The 18,939-nt window shown below is 42.0% G+C and overlaps 2 protein-coding genes across 3 annotated transcripts; both read left to right on the forward strand.

Moving 5' to 3' along the window:
- The first annotated feature begins 445 nt into the window (after positions 1 to 445).
- Positions 446 to 6,576, forward strand: uqcrc2b (ubiquinol-cytochrome c reductase core protein 2b). Of its 2 annotated transcripts, none has more exons than XM_085415969.1 (14): positions 446 to 535; positions 1,483 to 1,551; positions 1,905 to 2,054; positions 2,360 to 2,424; positions 2,515 to 2,571; positions 2,817 to 2,941; positions 3,205 to 3,302; positions 3,394 to 3,451; positions 3,541 to 3,636; positions 3,775 to 3,974; positions 4,104 to 4,184; positions 4,278 to 4,354; positions 6,000 to 6,153; positions 6,237 to 6,576. In XM_085415969.1, exons 1-14 carry the CDS (start codon positions 503 to 505, stop codon positions 6,318 to 6,320), a joined length of 1,347 nt encoding a protein of 448 aa, XP_085272095.1. In that variant the 5' UTR covers positions 446 to 502; the 3' UTR covers positions 6,321 to 6,576. The 2 variants fall into 2 exon arrangements, with proteins under 2 accessions (XP_085272095.1, XP_085272094.1); XM_085415968.1 differs by lacking the exon at positions 1,483 to 1,551 and adding an exon at positions 1,587 to 1,688 and having other exon boundaries at positions 458 to 535.
- A 200-nt stretch (positions 6,577 to 6,776) lies between these two features.
- On the forward strand, positions 6,777 to 16,023 carry LOC146663296 (uncharacterized protein C16orf52 homolog B-like). Its single transcript, XM_085415971.1, has 3 exons — positions 6,777 to 7,518; positions 13,157 to 13,369; positions 14,652 to 16,023. The coding sequence occupies exons 1-3, from the start codon at positions 7,413 to 7,415 to the stop codon at positions 14,834 to 14,836; spliced, it is 504 nt and encodes a 167-aa protein (XP_085272097.1). The 5' UTR covers positions 6,777 to 7,412; the 3' UTR covers positions 14,837 to 16,023.
- The last annotated feature ends 2,916 nt before the right edge of the window (positions 16,024 to 18,939 follow it).

Consider the following 18,939-nt stretch of genomic DNA (forward strand, 5'->3'; position numbering starts at 1 on the left):
TTTATTGAACAACAAATACCTTTTAAAATAAATACACGGAATTTTTTTTTCTTTTCCCTTCAGCTGCTCCCTTCAGTGCTCAGCACATCTGCCCTGTGCCAAAGTAGTTCAACCTGGCAACATTCTGTTCTTTCACAGCAACCCTCCGCATGTGCTTCTTCACTACATCCATGAACATCCTCTGTGGTTTTCATTTTATCCTCCTGCCTGGCAGCTCCACATTCAACATCCGTTTACATAATTTCTAGTCCAATGAAAAAAAATATTTAACACATAAAATTATTTTATTTTATTTTATTTTATTTTATTTTATTTTATTTTATTTTATTTTATTTTATTTTATTTTATTTTATTTTATTTTATTTTATCTCCAGGGCAGCAGAGGGCGCGCGGTCACTGACTAGGCACCGTTTACAAGCGAAGAAAGCGCTGAGCATTCTGGGTAGGGCACTTTGAAGCCAGCCATATTGCTTCATCGTCCTGACCCAAGGCAAGAGGGGAGATGAAGGGGATTCGGGGAATCAGTCAGTTATCGGTGAGGACTCGGGCAATGTGTCCTACGTGTCTGTGTGTCGGAACATTTGCACACCGAGCTGTGGGCTGTGTTTGTTAGACGGTGTCTAAATTCCGGGTCGTGTCCGGGCAGGCTTTGATGAAGAGCAGACGAGGAAGCAGTCAGCTAAGTCTGGTCATGAATGACTCCGAGCATAACCAGCAATAACCTGCTAGTTACATCACGAACCCTGCGGATTTTAAGTCATTGTACACCCAGCTTAATACTGTCTATTCAGTTAATTCAAGTAAGGCTTAGAGAAATCAAACTAGTTGGCGTCGGAGAGATGAGAGCTAGCTAGGTTCATGTTTATGAAGGACCTAGCCGTCGAGTTGCTTAACTTACATTTCCATTTCACTATCTAATTATATCTTCCTCTTTCTAATCTGCAATATTGTGCAATTATTGCAGTTTGGATTTTGCAGTAAACATCTACACTTATGTGTGTTTACTGAGTGAGAACCTTTGCAGCCTGAAATGGTAGATTGTAGCTAGTTTTAAAAAGATAAGTTCTTACTTTTTCACATTTGTCGTTAAAGGCTTGTAATGTTGTTTGCCATCGTTCTGATGGAACACACCAAGAACCATATAGAGGTTGTTATTACATTTCAGAGTACATTACAATCTTACAAATCCTTGATACCTTCAAAGATAATTTGGAAGAATTAACCTGCAGATTAAAACCAGGTGATATGCTTAAACAAAATGCAGAACAGAGACTTAAGTGGGCCTTGTCATAAGATTATTTTTTCACCTGCATAATTCTAGCTTCATAGTTAGTCACAACATTCAGTTCTTTTAGTACAGACTGCCCTACTAATGCCATTGATCCCATTATTTTAAAGTTTGTGCTCATATCAGCCAAAAGGCCAGCAAAACATTAGTTGTAATGTCCTGCCTTCCTGTATTCTTTGTTTTTTTTTCCCCAGACAAGGTTTTATGCAGCCCAGGCTGCCCGTAAGGTGGAGGTCACTGGTTTTCATCCACAGGATGTTCAGGTCAGTGGTTGTTGACTTCTTTTTCTTCTCTGCAGAAACGCTTCTATGCGGCTGCCAGAAAAGACCAGTCCCTTGCTCAGCCCCTGGCTGGCCTCAGCCTCTCTCCCAGGGTTGGCCATTCCTACCAGGATGTCCACGTATGTCGGGCAGTGATGAAAATTGTAGTATATATTGGTTGTGTTTTAAGCTTTATCTGTTTGTTTCACCTTGCTGAATATAAATGTTAAGTAATCTAACTAAATGCCCGCATTATCTGAGCTGTATAAATGAAAGCCAAGGAAACCAGTTAACTGAATCACTGCCTATAACTCAGGGTACTAAGAATGCTAAAGGACATCTCTATATGTCTCCAGGTGACCAGGCTGCCCAGTGGGCTGGTTATCGCTTCACTGGAGAATTATTCTCCAGCCTCCAAAATTGGAGTCTTCATCAAGGCTGGGTGTCGCTATGAAACCCCTGAAAACCAGGGTGTCACCCACCTCCTCCGGCTGGCGTCCGGTCTGGTATGTAACTTAAAAAAAATCATCACATTTAGCTTGAAGTAACCATTGTCATCATCAACCTTGGTTCTTTGGTGTTGTTGAAAGACAGAAATGAGTAAAGCTGCAGAAGCACCAGAATACAAACCAAATCTTTATTCAGTTTTAGGTAAAAGTCTTATTTTGAGTAGAAATATAACAGTGTTTACATATTAAAAAGCCTGCACAACTGTTGTTAATAAATGGAGCTTAAGACCACTGCTTTTGTAATCATGTGTAACATTGCTGCATTTCAGTTGACATGTTACTTAACTTTTCTACCTTTTCAGACAACCAAGGGAGCTTCAGCTTTCAAGATATGCCGTGGAATTGAGGCAGTGGGAGGCAGTCTTAGGTCAATAACTAAAAGGTTTATCCTGTAAATAGTCATTTAATGCTGATTTTTTTTAGGTGTCTAATTGTATATCTGTTTATTTCTGTGCAGCGTGACTTCATCCAGAGAGAATATGACCTACACCGTTGACTGCTTAAGAAATGACGTGTGAGTCTCTGCATATCACCTGTGTGTATGATGTGTGTTGACATGATTGAGTAATAGTAATAATAATGTAATGAAAATGTTTGAAGTACTAGGAGATACTTAAAGAACTTTGTCTCTTTCTATTTACACACTTTTCCATATTTTGTTGAAATGACTACATTCACTGGAACATATGAATGCTCTGAGATGTGATGTTGCAGGAGTGATAACTGTCTTTTCCCGCTTGCTCTATTATTGGTCTCTAGTGACACAGTGATGGAGTATTTGATCAATGTGACAACAGCCCCCGAATTCCGTTCGTGGGAGGTGTCAGACCTCACCCCAAAAGTAAAGGTGGACAAGGCACAAGCTGCACAGAGCACCCAGATAGGTGGGTCCTTTGTTTCTCTTACAACACTCAGTTTTTTGAAAGATTTTTAAGGGATCTGTTGTTTTAATATAGAACTACTTAATTTATATTCCCAACTGTGAGCCTGATTAATATTTTAAAAAGCTTCTTGGTTGTTCGATTAATCAATAATTACCCTGTAGAGCCTAGATACCAAACTGTCATATAGGGACAGTAATGTTCTCTCTGTTTTTTCTTCACCATGAGTGCGCTGCAGCTAACAGTCACCCATCCATCTTTTTCAGGTGTGGTTGAAGGTCTGCATGAAGCTGCCTACAAGAACGCCCTGTGTAACTCCTTGTACTGCCCAGACCACATGATCAACGACATCCACTCTGAGCATGTGAGTATATATTTTTATTTGTCTTTTATCAGTACGAAACGTACAAACTAAAACAATTATGAATTATTGCAATGTTTCCATTTTTCCCCAGCTGCACCAGTTTGTCCAGAACAATTTCACCAGTGCAAGAATGGCCCTTGTTGGACTTGGTAAGTGTTAGGATTTAAAGTATTTTCCATATAAAGAAAGAAGTAGCCAGATTTTGGATAAACGATAACAATGCTTACCTTTCTACTAGGTGTTGACCACACTGTGCTGAAGCAAGTGGGAGAGCAGTTCCTCAACATCCGCAGTGGAGCCGGCACCACAGGGGCTAAGGCACAGTATCGTGGAGGTGAGGCGAGCTGGCTGAGAGGGGGAAGGAAAAGGAAAAAATATAGGATTTAAGCAAATTTTGAATGAATGATTCCAACCTGAGAAATTGATAGACCTTGCAGACTTCCCTGTCTCATGACCTCGTGCCCATTTCCAGGTGAGATTCGCCTGCCCAGCACCAGCAGTCTGGTCCATTCAGCCGTGGTGAGCCAGTCAGCAGCAGCAGGCACCAGCGAGGCTCTGGCCTTCAGTGTGCTGCAGCATTTACTGGGAGCTGGGCCGCACCTCAAGAGAGGAGCAGGCGTCGCCAGTAAACTGGTCCAGGGTGTTTCCAAGGCAACAGCAGACCCCTTTGATGTGAGTGCCTTTCACTTTTGTAAGATAAATTGTAAATAAGCCATACGCCTACAGAGCAGTGTGTCTGCACATTAACCACAAAAACACAATCCAGCTTTATTCTAATTCAGTCTTCGTCTCCCACACCAGGTCACTGCTTTCAATACAAGCTACTCTGACTCTGGTCTGTTTGGGGTCTACACCATCTCTCAGGCTGCAGCTGCCGGTGATGTGAGTATGCCCCGTAGTCTTGAAAATAATTTTTCTTTACTTTTCCCCCAAATGAAACTGCTATTGAGAGCACTGTTTCACTCTTCTCTGCAGGTGATCAAGGCTGCTCTTGCCCAGGTGAAGGCTGTTGCTGACGGTGGAGTCACAGCTGCTGACCTCACTCGAGCAAAGTGAGTCAGACAGACAGAAACAGGATGAGAGAGACCCGACAGAATGTACCTCTGACAGAAAATGTACATTTTCTGCTATTTGGCTATAGAAACGCTGGGGGAAGGAGGGGGGAGGGGCGTGTACTTAGCGTTTATTTTAAAGATTTTAAAATTTTCAGGTTTAGGTTAATGAAAGAAAAATCTAGTGACAAATAATGCTGATAGATTCATCGGTATATAGAGTAATTAAAATTAGCTTCTTTTTTTTGTTTTTCAAGGCAGGAAAAATATGAAAGGGGCCGCTGGCCTGTATAAAAGGAAGATGTTACATGCGCACTGGATTGTGTTATGTAATTTAAAAATCCTTTAAACACGCTGCAGTAGAGAGAAGCATCTCATTTTTACTGGCATTGTATGATTTATCTGCCTTCAGGAAGTGAGTTCAGACTTCTCCCACAGCTTGTAATTTCTGGTTTTTTTTTTTTTTGTACAGCTGCCACTTGTTGCCTCTTTTGTGGCGTCATTGTTGATATAGAGCTAGCAGATGTTTTGGACATTGATCTCAATTATGAATTTGGCTTCTAAGTGTTCACTACCAAATGCATCCTTTCATTTGCAGTGGTGCATTTTCAACCCTCCCTAAAAGCTCAAACCCACCTGATGTTTAGTCTTTAAGGAACAGTCTGTCTTGGGTCTATTTGATGAGTCTGTGGAACGGTTCTGGTGGCCTGCAATTACTTTTAATTTGATTCGGGGTGTGTCACAGTCTGCTTTTGGTAGCACGTAATAGCTGACTGATGGCTTCACCTCTCTGTCACTGGCCCCACTAAAGAATGCAGGTCCACTGCCACTTGGGCCTTTCTTCACACCTGTCTGCAGCTGCAGTCGACCCCTGGTGGAGGCTGGCCAGCTGGACCCAGCAGCTGCTCTTGCCAGACTGGTTTCATGTTCAAAACACCCCCTAACTAGGACCTGACTCACTACTGGATGAAGCTCTGCCCTCCATCACCTCCATATTTCTTTTTTCTTTTTACTCATTCCTGTATTTTTTTTTTTAATAACATAACCAGAACCTCTGCACACGGCCATTAACAACCAGAAGAGTCTGTTCAGTGACAGGTTGCTTCTCCCAAAGACAAGAACTAACAGACTTAAAAACTCCTTTGTCCCACACGCCATCAGACTGTTTAACTCCTCTCTGGAGGGGAGAGGGAGGGGAAACAGGAGGACAAAGGAGGGGGGAACAACTAAGCTGTAGTGCCTCTTCACCTCACTGTGCAATACCTTTTGTGCAATACTTTTGTAAATAGTCAACGGTGCAATAGACTCAATACTTGAAATGTGCAATTCACTTGTATTTTTATTTTTATTCCTATTTATTCTATTTATCCCCTTCGTATATTTTATTTATATTGTCTCTGTATTTATATATATGTGTGTGTGTATAACTCTGTAACTTCTGTCGGTGCTGTGCTTTTTTGGAAATCGAATTTCCCAGAGGAACCCACCCGAGGGATTAATAAAGTTCTATCTTATCTTATCTTATCTTATCTTATCTTATCTTATTTGCAGATAAATAAGATTCCTTATTAAAACTTTTAAACAATTTTAAACTATGCTAACTGCATAATGTTTAATACATTCCCCTCCTCGTTTCTTTCTGCAGGGCTCAGCTTAAGTGCCACTACCTGATGTCTCTGGAAACCTCAGAGGGTTTGCTGGAAGCCATGGGCAGTCAGGCTCTGACTGATGCATCCTACCAATCCCCCGAAGAAATCTCCAAAAAAATTGACAACATTTCCTTGACTGATGTTGCTAATGTAAGACTTTGTTTTGTTTTTTGTCTGTGCTTTGTCGTAGTGTAAAAGTGGCGTGTAAACTTAGCTCTTCTTCTTTTTTTCAGGCTGCCAAAACATTCGTATCTGGAAAGAAGACCATGGCATCCAGTGGCAATCTTGTAAAAACACCCTTCGTGGATGAGATCTAAATCCCACCCTCATCACCACACACTCAAGCGTGGTTGACAGCAAAGCAGAATTCGTTTCTTCTACATTTGAACAACAAAAAAAGGATTATTTTACAATGGTGTTCTCCTCAGACATTTGTCGTAACAACACTGGGTATTTATAGGTGTTGAAACAGTATACTTTCAGGTGATGCTGCTCTGGTGCATCACACTCATGTGTCCACGTTAACTGTATAGCTGATGTAAAATAAGGAATAAATTCTATCTACCACACCGAGTTTAAGGTCATTGGTGTCTTGAATAAAAGTTTGAGTTGGTGGAAACTGATCAAATCAGACTTGAGTTTACTTGATCTGATAATAACCACAGTGTGGCTGCATGCTTTCGGGAATGGGGCTTTAGTCCCCACCGTGTGTGTCCAGGAAATTATTACCACCTACATAAATCTGCACGATGGAAAAAAAAAAAAAAAAGCTGCGAGAGTTTACGGATTTTCTCGCGAGAGTGACGGGCGTGGAGACGGGAGGGTAGAGGTAGGCTGTCTAGATTTGAGTTTGTCTTCCTCTGAGAAAGCAGGGTCATTTTGCGAGGAAAGAAGGCGTTCAGTGAAGAAGTAAGAAAGCTGGATGTGCGAGTGTGGGGGGTGAAGCTCCGGAAAGCCGCTTTAATGTGAGCATGGGCGGCGTTTTCCGCCTGTGGTCTTCCCGAGGTAGGAAACAGCTTCCATATGTGGGGAGAGAGATCGGACTGTTCATGCAAACTCAGGCACCAAGTCCAGTGCATGCATAAAACAGTATTTTGTTCTTTAAATATAATCTCCACTCGTGTTTTCCCCACGAATATCACCGAGATGCGGTGGAGCGACCCGTGACCCCCTGCAGCGATACTCCCCTCCTGGGCCAGCAGGTCGGGTCAGTCAGTCCACTTTCGGAGGAACAACAAAGAGAAATCACCCCATGCATGGACATCAAACCACCGGAAATTAAATACAATGTGAAGAGAGGGCGTGGAAGAGGCACAGGCCAAATTCCACAGTGATGGGACACGACATGCGGGTTTAGGTCACTTCTCGATGCCCTGTCTCCCTCGGTCCCTCCTTTTGTGTTCACCGACATGGATAAACTCACGGTGATATCAGGATGTCTCTTTCTAGCTGCGGACATCTTCGCCATCGCCAGCGTTGCCAACCCGGACTGGATCAACATCGGAGAATCAGGCGGTAGGTTGCGGACACTCCAGCACTGTGTTTTGTTTTTTGTGCTTTGCATGTGGGGAAGTCGGGGTGACACAGGAAAAGGAAATCTACCAACAACCACATGAGATGAAAAAGTTTACCCACTGTAGAAAAATAAGCAGACAGCAGAACAATTGTGGAAGATTGCACTCTTAATTCTGTCTTCTTATTAAAAACAACAACAAAAAAAGCTGCTCAATAACAACCAGCTGCACACACTGTTTCACTATTTAGGTATGCAAGGCTTTCCTGTTTGTTTCAAGGGATAAAAGTCTCTGACAAGCACATGGCCTGATGCCACAGCCACCATGCTTTACTGTAGGAGGGCATCACCTGGTTTAACCTTGCATGATGGGTGCAGTTTTCGTCTCTTACGCTGGAGAATCTTTTTTTCCCTCCAGCTCTCAGAGTCCTTTAAATACCATTTGGCATGCTGTCAGCTGTTTTCACACATGCAGTGCATCCCTGAACTTTGGAAGGTCAGGTTCTGGACTGTTTTCTATTATTAAGATGAAAATAGTCCAATAGGTTCATAGCATGAGATCACCAGACCTGACTTCTTCACCTTCTACCCTGGCAGCACCCTCACCTAAATCAGAATATTTCCAGAACATGCAAAAAGTGGCCTTTCTCCTGCGCTATTCAGCACGTGAGAAAGAACAACAGGGAACTCAAGTGTCTTCCTTTTGCTGCCCCGCCATTAAGACTTGTTTCATGGACTACTGCTGAGATGGCTGTTCTTCCTCCAGGTTCTTCTGGCTCTACCGGGGAACCTAAAGCTCCATTATGGTGACCGCTCTTTGATAAGGACCTACTCACTCTTTTGGTCACTTTGGTCATCTGCTGTTTCACAATTACTGAGGTCATGGTGTTTATGGAAACACAGTTTCTTTGATCTGTGTTTCACCAACGTCACACTGTGGATGTCTACAGAGTTACTTGGACTATGGTGAAGTCCTGATAGATGTGTTTTACAAACTATGTCCAGTCCATTCAGTTTGCTGACAGTAGAGTCCTGCCACGGTTTTGACACATAAGGATAATTTAAAGCAGATAGTGTGTAGTTGGCCTGCGTTTGTGATAGGCTTGCAGCAAAGGCACCAAACCCTTCCAAATGATAGATTAATACTTTTGCAAAAAGTCTATTAAAAAGGCATACACTTGTTGTTACAGGTAACTAAATGTACACTGGAGGACAAACATTTATATTTTAAATGATTATACAATTTAAGAGTTTGGTTTGCTCAGTTTGGTTTGCTCAGCTGTTTCTTTGTATAAAATTAGATGATTAGTGGTTATTGGTAAGCGTGCGCTACAGCTGAAGATGTAGTTTCAGCCTTCCTGGTTATCTGCTTATTGCAGTAAAGCAATACACAGATGCAGCATCCAAAGCTAAACATTGACTAAAACTGGCACAAACGACTGTGTGCACAGCTGCACGAGGCTCTTGTCACCTCCATCAAAATGCTTCAGAGGAGCAGAGACAAGGATATAACAGCCGTACTGAGTGGTCATTACAGGATTGAATTTGTTCTTTAAAAAATAAATGGTTTCAGCTGCTCGTTAAGGATATAAGAAGCGGTTATTTTTGCACGATTAAATGAGAAACAGGTAAATTTTTCTTTTATAAAATGCCGTAGTTGTAAACGAACTGAAGCTCAGAAAGAGCTCACATTGTGAAGCTCTTATCTCCCGTTCCTCAAAGTAAATAATAGTGTGAAATGACTGCAGTAAAAGCCTTGTGTGCCTGTCTAATTAGCTGGATGGTAATTACCTGAAGGCAGGAAGTGCTGTGTGGGACTGAGGATGTTTGACTTTTAATTGGACCTCTTGGGAAAGTAATTTTTTCCACCCGGACAATTAAGTTCTACATGCTCAGTTCTGACATAATTCATTTTAGCCGTGTGTGCTCAGTGTAGTCACGTCTTCCTCAAACTGATAAATATATATCGTATTGTGTAAAACAAATTCTAATCCTCATTTAGGTGATTCAGTTTGAAGTAATCAGTATTTTCCTTACAGGGACACCGTATATTAAATTACTAGTGCAATCACTCTCAGAGAGATTGTCAAAGGTTTTCAAATATGTCAATGAGTGCAACTCGAGAGGATTCAACTGGTTTCAGCTGGTTGTATTTTGGTTAATTCCAACAGAAAAGGAAGGCTGAGCTCAAATGTAATAGTTACATGTGAATTTCTGTCTATGTAGACAGTAACAGATATGTGATTTTCGATGATTTATTGCAGCTAATTGCTGTATTATCAGAAACAGACTGCATGTAATTTCCAACTTGGCCCCATTTAATTGCAGACTGATGGCAGACTGACTGTTTTATGAGAACATCTGTGGCAGGTTTTAGCGACAGTGTTGATGTGCTTGATAGTCTTATTTTAGTCTTAACTGTGAGAGTTAGAGAACCTTATCTTATTGGATAAAACTGATATTGACAAAGCATGTCACAGAATGGTAAAAGTCGGAATAATATCGTATCATGGGATGTCTGGTGATTCCCATCTGTAGCCTACATGTATGACTGAACATTTTCGAACACGCCGAACACTTCAAGCACAATTGATGCCAAAACATTCAAAAAGTGCTCGAGACGGAAATCCTCAGCCACCACAGGGTCAAATGGCACATCAGGTGTTAAGTGCCTGAGTTTAGGTGCTTTTTATATGACCTCCACAGTTAGCCATTCGCTTTTTAGGTGTTGATTTTCTTAGTTAGGTTATCGACTGCATACTTGCTGGAAACCTAGCTTCGTTTCCTTTAGGTAATGAAAGATTACTTGTGAAGTTCTTTCTCCAGTTTCCTGTAGACAGCTGATTGCGTTTAGTGACCCAAACAAGCTGTAATCAGAATGTTGCATTTCTGTTCCCGGTCTGTTCCCGGATGAGCAGATGTTTGTCCCTCAGGGCAAAAGCTTTCAGAGTTTGGATGATTGTGTGAATGTGTAGCCACAGCAGACTTGATTTTTGGATCATTAGGGCAGTTTCCAGGGAAATGGATCCACCATTTGCACTTTCCTCCACCCTGTGGTAAGAACAGGATGTCCTGTGGAAATGGGGTCTAGGTCAGCCTGCGGGGGGATCTGACTCAGGCCTGATGTTTCCTTCAGCCGGCCGTTCTATCATCACCCCAACATTAGGATCTTTGTTAACATGCATGGTCTAAAGTATTCGATTCTTTTTATGTGAAGCAGCTTTTTGTGCTGTACTTGTCTCGTGGGTGGAGTGAGGATAAAAACCACATGTGCATTTACAAATACTTAACAGTTAAATCTAAATTGACAGCGGCTTGATTGCTGTGAGTACCAGATGTTTATTCAAATGCGGTTTATTGTATTTAATTCCCTGCCAAATTAAAAGATGTTTCAGTGCTTCATTGTTTTTTCCTTCTCTCTTTTTTTATGCGGTTTGCTTGTAATCACGTTAAGTGTGTTAATACTACACTCATTGGGTCGAAATAACCTTGATTGCATTGCTAAATGCTAAAAATGAATACAGCTTCTCTTCTAAAGATAATTCAGGGAAAGAAAGAAAACAGAGTGAGGCGAGTGAACAAATGATAGTGTGGGAGGATTTTATTTAGCTTTTTTTTTTTCCACTCTCAGTGCGCGCACTGGTTTGCTTGGAGTCTTATCTTGTTGGCGTGGATGCAAAGTTGAGCAGATGCAGTCTCTGTTGGGCTCCAAGTGCAGACAGTAGCCCTCCTACCTGATATCACAGCACCCACCAGGCCTCTGGGAGACAGGAGGCCATCAGAGGACTCGCGCCACTAATCTCTTCATTTCCGTTGCTCTCTCTGTGCATGATGCTTTGCCGTTTTGTGCCAGAACTCCTGACCTGTTTGATATCATACTGCTGCTGGTGTTCTACCGATCAACCAGTTTTTTATAATAGCAGGTTCCTCGGGCCCCTGTGGACTGTGGTGGGGAGGGGAGAAAGACTCCTGCAGGGTCATCATGTCAACACAGTGTCTTTCTACAACATTAAACACTACTCACAGTAGACGTGAAGCTTAAAGGGAAGAGTCTATCAGTCACATACTGACTATTTAGCCACATTAACTACATGCAGATTGTGTGTGTTTGTGGCATAGACTGTAAATAAAAGATGTCTCCTCCATTTCTTCACCCATCTGATCTAAATGAGAAAGTGTGACCACTGCATGCTGCCCGCCGCAAGGTATACTCTGCTTTGTCGTACTTTTTGTCTCTAATGTGGGACAGAATGTAAAAAATGAACATTATGTTGCACTCAGTAAACTGTGAAACTAGTGATAAAAATCATAAACTCCTCAAGACGGTGTTTACTGAGCTCTTAGATCAAGTGAGCATACAGTCTTTGAAAGCTGCCCCCTTCAGGTCATTAGAAATGATGCCGGAATAAGGTCCTTCACCATCGGCTTAACTTTCTCAACCTGAAAGTTCATTGTCTATTAAAGTCTATGGTTTGTGTTACAGAAATAACCCACCCCACAGCTGTGATGTCATTTCTTTCCGGTGTTACTGATTGGTCCATAAAAACAAAGCAATGTTATATTTTTCCAGCTACAAAGGGGAAAGAAACACAAATACATAAATCTGTTAAGTGAAATAACAAAAGCTGCTGTGGGAAAACTGGGCGTGTCTTGCTAGCAGAAACCAGACCTGGAAGTTTCAGAGGATAAGCACAAACAACAGCAGAGAAGTCTTTTTGTGTTTTTGAGGTTTTTAGGGCCAAGTACAATAAAGTAAGTATTGTCTGCATCTAGAAGTATAAAACTGTGGGTCATCCAGGCTTCTAGGTAAAAGTTTTAGTTTCATTTCTTTCATCTTTCATAGATGAATATATCTGCACAATGGAAACATATATAAAGTGATAAGTATTGGGGTCTAAATGACCTTTAATTTCAGTGGGAACCGAGACATAAAACGAGTCATGGTTTATTAAAAAGATGCAGAATTTGCCCCAGCACAAAGTTTTAAATAACTCAGTTTTGGCCCTAGAAGTTGTACTTCTACCACCATCTTTTCTGTGGTAGAAATGGCCCATGTTGCCCTCTGATAATATTTTCGGTAGTGGTCCTAGAACAGATCCCTGTGGAACTCCGTGACTTTTATGTGGATGGATCAGTGTAAATAAGTCTATGACAGCACAACTGTAAATAGTGTCATTAGTAAAATACTGTGATCAGTATGCAGCACTGAAGTCTAATAGCAGTGTAGTGATATACTGACTGAAACTCTCCAACGATCCATTCTCATGCATTTCGTCACATTTCCTTTGCAGCAGGCTTTCTTACCTGTCTCACAACTCCTATTAGTGGAGAAGAGATCTTTCGATTCATACTGTGCCAATGACAAGATTTATCCTGTATTTCAAAAGGGTTTTTTTTTTGGAGTACCTTTACCCGTCATTCTTTGGTGAAAATGTACAGAACCAGCACTGCTTTGATGAAAACCTGAATCGATATTCACCTGAAATAATCAATACCATGTTCTATAGAGACCATTGTGTATGCCACACAATGATGTTTGCTTATTGTGTGTCTCAGCGTGATTTTTCTGCTTTGTTGATGGATGCAACATCACAAACCTCATTTTTCTCATATTTCACCTACCTTCCTTCCTCTCTCCAGGCTCTTTGACTTTGGGTCTCGTCCGGCAGTGCCAGACCATCCATGGCCGAGATCGGACCTGCACCCCCCCACGGCTGCCGGGAGAATGGATCACCGTGCTGCTCTTCATCATCCTGGGCATCATCTCCCTTACAGTCACCTGCGGTCTTGTTGTGATGTCACACTGGCACCGAGAGGCCAGCAGATATGCCCGATGGATCGCCTTCACGGGGAGTACGTATCCACTGCCACAATTTGCACTCAATCAAAAAATGCGCTCAAATAATCTTTTTCAGTTTCACCTGCGAGCGTGGCTCTGGGATGTGTTTACAGGCCTGTGGTTACTCACAGCGGGGATTGTAAAATGACTTTTTCCCTTTCTGCAAATGACTGGCTTATGTGCTCCAGCTAAACTTGAACTTGCTGAGATTTGCAGTGCAGCTGTGTGCTAATGGATGTAGAGTACCAAACCAAAATTATATAATAAATTCAGAAAAAAGCTGTGAAATAAACTTCAGCTACCTCTGCATCAGAATTATTTTCACTGTGGGAAAGCTCAGGTAATCATGAAAACATAAAAATATATATAAGGAGCTCTGTTTAATAGCTGCTAGTTTTTATTTTCGTAGAAAAGAGACATAATTAGTGTGCAGAGAGTGTCATATTACTTTAAATGTTTAAAAGAAAAACATTCAGGTTAATAACAGCTGGTCAGTGTTTTGGTAAGTGGACTGGTGCTTATATAGTCCTTTTCTACTCTATTACAGCACTCAGAGCATTCACACACACGTTCATACAAGTGCATTTTTTACGTCTAATGCTTTTAATCTAACATTCACACACTCACACTCTGATATCAGGGGCAATCTGATCAGCAGTTTGGCCAAGGATGCTTTAAAATGCATTCTGGTGGAGCCAGGAATCGAACCACTGACCTTCTGATTAGTAGGCGATGCACTCTACCTCCTAAGTGACACTTGAGACCCCAAGATTAACTCCATCACTGACTCCACCATCTCAACAGCCAGAACGGCCCACTGTGTAGGCTGCAACTGTCTTCAAAGCGGCTTTGGTGAATCAAAACTGCAGTAAAATGGAGTTTGTATGCTATCAATTTGGGTCAAGTTGGATTTTACATGCAATCAGTTTAATAATCAACTGTGGAAATTGTTGCATACTTATAAATTCACCTTAACTACTTACATTCCAGCCAGCACCCACAGATTTGAAACTCCAGGGTTTTCTCCACAATTAGTGACGTAACTGTTGCACGATGGGGATTTAACCATCCTGCAACACAGGCTTTCAGCAATGTTGCTTTTCGGCAATTTTTTGCAAACATTGGGGTTGTTGGACACTCAAACGTTGTGGAATCAGCGGTCGATGCAACTTGGTCACTTGCAAAAATATTTTCGGGGCTGCTATCCTGTTTTTACTCTGGTATGACTGAGCGATTAGTTCTGCAGCAGAGTCATTGGTGCTGATGCTTCTCTATCCTTGTATTTTCTCATTGCAGTGATCCTGTTCTGTATGGCTGCGTTCATTTTCCCAATTGGATTCTACATCAACGAGGTTGGAGGACAGCCATATAAGCTGCCCAACAACACAGTGGTGGGCTCCTCCTACGTACTCTTCATTCTGTCAATATTCTTCACCATAGTGGGACTGCTGTTTGCCGGGAAGGTGTGCCTGCCCGGCTGACAAACTCACGTTCTCTTTTTAAACGCATAAAAAACCGCTACCACTGGAAGCCAACGTCGTTAGAACGAACTCCCCTGCGGCAGAGCTGGAAGCGTCGCTGAAAGCTGAGAAGTACTTGTCTTTCCCTCGCCGATGAATTGTCGCAACCGGAGCCAAAACCGCTGCAGTCCATCTGTGCATGTGTTTGTTCAGAGGCCGAGCAGGTGCAAGGAGCTCTGAAACGGCCCTCCTTGTTTTCCTTCGTGAACAAGAAGCAGGGAAGTGAACAGAAAACAGATTATAAAATGGCAAAAGTGACATGTGAGCTTTCGAGGAATTTAAGGGGGCATTGTGAACGTCTGAGCTGTCATCCTAAAAATTCACGACAGGCGACGGAGAGCTGTTGTTCTTCTCATCTGAACCATCAGGGACGATTTGCACATGTCAGGCCTGATAGCAGTCTGAGGCCCTGATATTGGCCAGTCAACCTCTGTATAATGTCTGTTCTTCCCCCAAACACTGCTACAAAATAATATAAGCTGCATTACTTTTATTTATATGATAGATTTGGAAGTGTATGTTTTAAAAGGCCAGCTTCTCTGCCAGTGCTATGTCAAGTGGATCATATTGCCTTGAGGATGGTTTACTGCAATGGAATAAATATAAAGTTCATGATACAAGACGTCATAAAAATGCTATTTCTGAGTGGAATGTAAAATGGGCTATTAGCAACAGCTGCCCAAAGTTTGTAATGCTTGAGTCTGTGAAATGTGTCCGCACTGAAGGAAGAGGAGCTGTTGAAAGATGTCAGAGTTTTAAGCTTTTAACATTGTGAATAATCAGTGAGGAAAAGGTCAAGCCTGTTGTGGTTCTCTGTTAGTTTTACTAATCTTATTGATGTAGTAAACTGATTTTTCACCTTTTTTTTTTTAAAGAATATTTTATGGATTAAACAGTGCAAAGAATGATAGAATCATCGACTTGTTTTATTCATCTATAATGCTGATGCCTGTGTGTGTGTCTGTGCCTTTTTTTTTTCAAATCACTGATGTTTGTAATTGTGCATGGAAGGTGTCATCGCATTAAAATTATGACAAGGGAATACCCATTCCTTTTATTTTTCATGCTTTTTCTCAAAATAATGCTGTGTGCATCTATGATGTTTGAACCACACACACAGTGTCTGCAGTAAGAGCAATCAAGGTCACACTTGAAGTTGTAGTGTGTGTTTATTGTCCTCAATGTCAACCATTACCATACTAAATATCTACACTCAACACTTTGTTAGGTACACTCTCATTAAACAGCTGATTAATCTAGCCAATCATGTGGGAGCAATTCTGTGCACATATACACTCAACAAAAATATAAACGCAACACCTTTGTTACTGCTCCCATTCCCCATGGGATGGACGTAGAGACCTAAAATTCATTCCAGATACACAATATAACCATCCCTCCCAAACAGTGGTCACAAATCAGTCCAAATGTGTGGTAGTGGGCACATCTGCCATATTGCGATAATCCATCCCACCTCACAGGTGTGCCACATCAGGATGCTGATCTGACATCATGAGTAGTGCACAGGTGTACCTCAGACTGCCCACAACAAAAGGCCACCCTGGAATGTGCAGTTTTTTGCGCTATTGGGGGTCTGGGGACCCAGAACCGGTCAGTATCTGGTGTGACCACCATTTGCCTCATGCAGTGCAACACATCGTCGCATGGAGTCTATCAGATTGTCAATTGTGGCCTGTGGAATGTTGGTCCACTCCACTTCAATGGCTGTGCGAGGTTGTTGGATATTCGTGGGAACTGGTACACGCTGTCGTATACGCCAGGCCAAGACCCCGATGAGGACGACGGGCATGCAGTTGAGCGTCCCTGAGACGGTTTCTGACAGTTTGTGCATAAATTGTTTGGTTGTGCAAACCAATTGTTCCAGCAGCTGTCTGGGTGGCTGGTCTCAGACGATCTTGGAGGTGAACCTGCTGGATGTGGAGGTCCTGGGCTGGTGTGGTTACACGAGGTCTGTGGTTGTGAGGCCGGTTGGATGTGCTGCCATATTCTCTGAAACGCCTGTGGAGACGGCTTATGGTTGAGAAATGAACATTCAATGCACGGGCGACAGATCTGGTTGACATTCCTGCTGTCAGCATGCCAATTGCACGCTCCCTCGTTGCTTGTGGCATCTGTGGCATTTTGCTGTGAGACAAAACTGCACATTCCAGGGTGGCCTTTTGTTGTGGGCAGTCTGAGGTACACCTGTGCACTACTCATGATGTCAGATCAGCATCCTGATGTGGCACACCTGTGAGGTGGGATGGATTATCGCAATATGGCAGATGTGCCCACTACCACACATTTGGACTGATTTGTGACCACTGTTTGGGAGGGATGGTTATATTGTGTATCTGGAATGAATTTTAGGTCTCTACGTCCATCCCATGGGGAATGGGAGCAAAAACAAAAGTGTTGCGTTTATATTTTTGTTCAGTGTAGGTGTCGTTCAGGCAGACTGCTTCAAGATGGTGAACACTAACTCACAAATAACCAGTCATTACAGTCAAGATATTAAGAACAGCTCAATTCAGTTCTGTTCTATTCATATGCTGCTAATTCACTGTAATAGTCCCCTCAATGTATATTTATTGTAAGATAAAGACCCTAAAATATTAGAGAGAAACCCCAGTTAGCATTTAGCCTGAAGGCAGCACATCACATATGAAGCACAACCAGAGGAGCGTTTATCTTTTTCCTTGGGACTCCCTTTGAGCAACTCAGTGACAGTGGGAAGGTAAAACTCCTTGGCAGGAAGAAACCTCCGGGGGAACCAAGCTCAGGGAGGGGCAGCGATCTGCCGTGACCGGTTGGGGGGGTGACAGAAGACAGCCAGAGTTCAATAATTGCTCATGATTAAATACAAAGTGGTGTAAAAAGACACAAAGTAAAAAGAGGTGAGTGAAGAAATAATGCTAAGTGCATTACGCTGAGCACCCCTCAGCAGCCAAGGCCTATTGCTGCATAACTAACAGAGGATTCAGGTTCACCTGATTTAGGCCTAACGAATCAACATCATCAAAAAAAAAAAGTTTTAGGTCTAATCTTAAAAATAGAAAGTGTTTTTATCCCAAATCCAAACTGGGAGCTGGTTTCATGGAAGAGGGTCCCTTTCTACTTCTAAATATCCTTGGGACTACAACTAAGCCTGCAGTGTGAGAGCAAAGTGCTCTGTTCAGATAATAAGGTACTATGAGGTATTTAACATTTAATCAATAAAGATTTTGTATGTTTGGAGAAAGATTTTTAAAAATCTGAATTTAACAGGGAACCAGAAACAGAGAGGCTTACCATGGTAACGTGGAAACCTTTCGAGTTCCAGTTAGTCTTCTTGCAGGAGTGTTCTGGATGAAATGAAGACTTTTCAGGGAGCTTTTAGAGTAACTAGATAATAATGATTTACAATAGTCAAGCCTTAAAGTAACAAATGCATCATCTAGTTTTTCAGCATCACTTTGAGACAATAACTTTGTCGAACCTCAAAGCAAATGAGCAGAAAATTGAGGCTACATTTCACACAGGCTCACAAAAATTGCACAGTAGAGGACTGGAAAAAGTAACCTGGTCTGTTTAGTCTCAGTTTCTGCTGCGACACTCAGATTGCAAGGTAAGAATTTGGTGTAAACAGCATAAAAAGCATGGATTCGTCTCGACCTGAATAGACACTTAAGTCTAGAATCCTTCAGTATACAGAGGAGTTTGTGATTGTGTTGATACTGCGAGGTGTGCAGCTTTTGTGGGTAAAAACAAGCCCAAACGATCACATCTCTAATGCTCACCAGGCTTAATCGTTAGTATGAGGTGTTTGGCTGATATAGTGTGTTTGGTTTCCACCAAACATCTCCATCCTTGTCTTCTTTGTCCAAAGGACATGCTTCCAGAAGTCTTGTAGTTTGTTCACATGCAACTCTACAAACCTAAATTGCGATGCTATGTTCTTCTGCCAATCCTTTAAAAAAACAAACAAACATCAGTACTTGTTCAGTATTTTTATAATTGTGCTGTTATAAACGTGAACATTTGACATGCTAACCGAGGCCTGTAGAGTCTGAGATATCGCTCAG

The sequence above is a fragment of the Rhamphochromis longiceps genome, linkage group LG8 (genome assembly GCF_057381845.1).
Source record: "Rhamphochromis longiceps isolate RC_006_pf linkage group LG8, R_longiceps_female_GT1.1, whole genome shotgun sequence".
Lineage (NCBI taxonomy): Eukaryota > Metazoa > Chordata > Actinopteri > Cichliformes > Cichlidae > Rhamphochromis > Rhamphochromis longiceps.

Coding starts and splice junctions, on each gene's coding strand:
- uqcrc2b (XM_085415968.1), top strand. CDS start 503: ATGAAGGGGATTCGGGGAATCAGTCAGTTATCG. Junction 1,689..1,904: donor ATTCCTACCAGGATGTCCAC/GTATGTCGGGCA, acceptor ATATGTCTCCAG/GTGACCAGGCTGCCCAGTGG. Junction 2,425..2,514: donor GCAGTGGGAGGCAGTCTTAG/GTCAATAACTAA, acceptor ATTTCTGTGCAG/CGTGACTTCATCCAGAGAGA.
- LOC146663296 (XM_085415971.1), top strand. CDS start 7,413: ATGGATAAACTCACGGTGATATCAGGATGTCTCTTTCTAGCTGCGGAC. Junction 7,519..13,156: donor CAACATCGGAGAATCAGGCG/GTAGGTTGCGGA, acceptor TCCTCTCTCCAG/GCTCTTTGACTTTGGGTCTC. Junction 13,370..14,651: donor ATGGATCGCCTTCACGGGGA/GTACGTATCCAC, acceptor TTCTCATTGCAG/TGATCCTGTTCTGTATGGCT.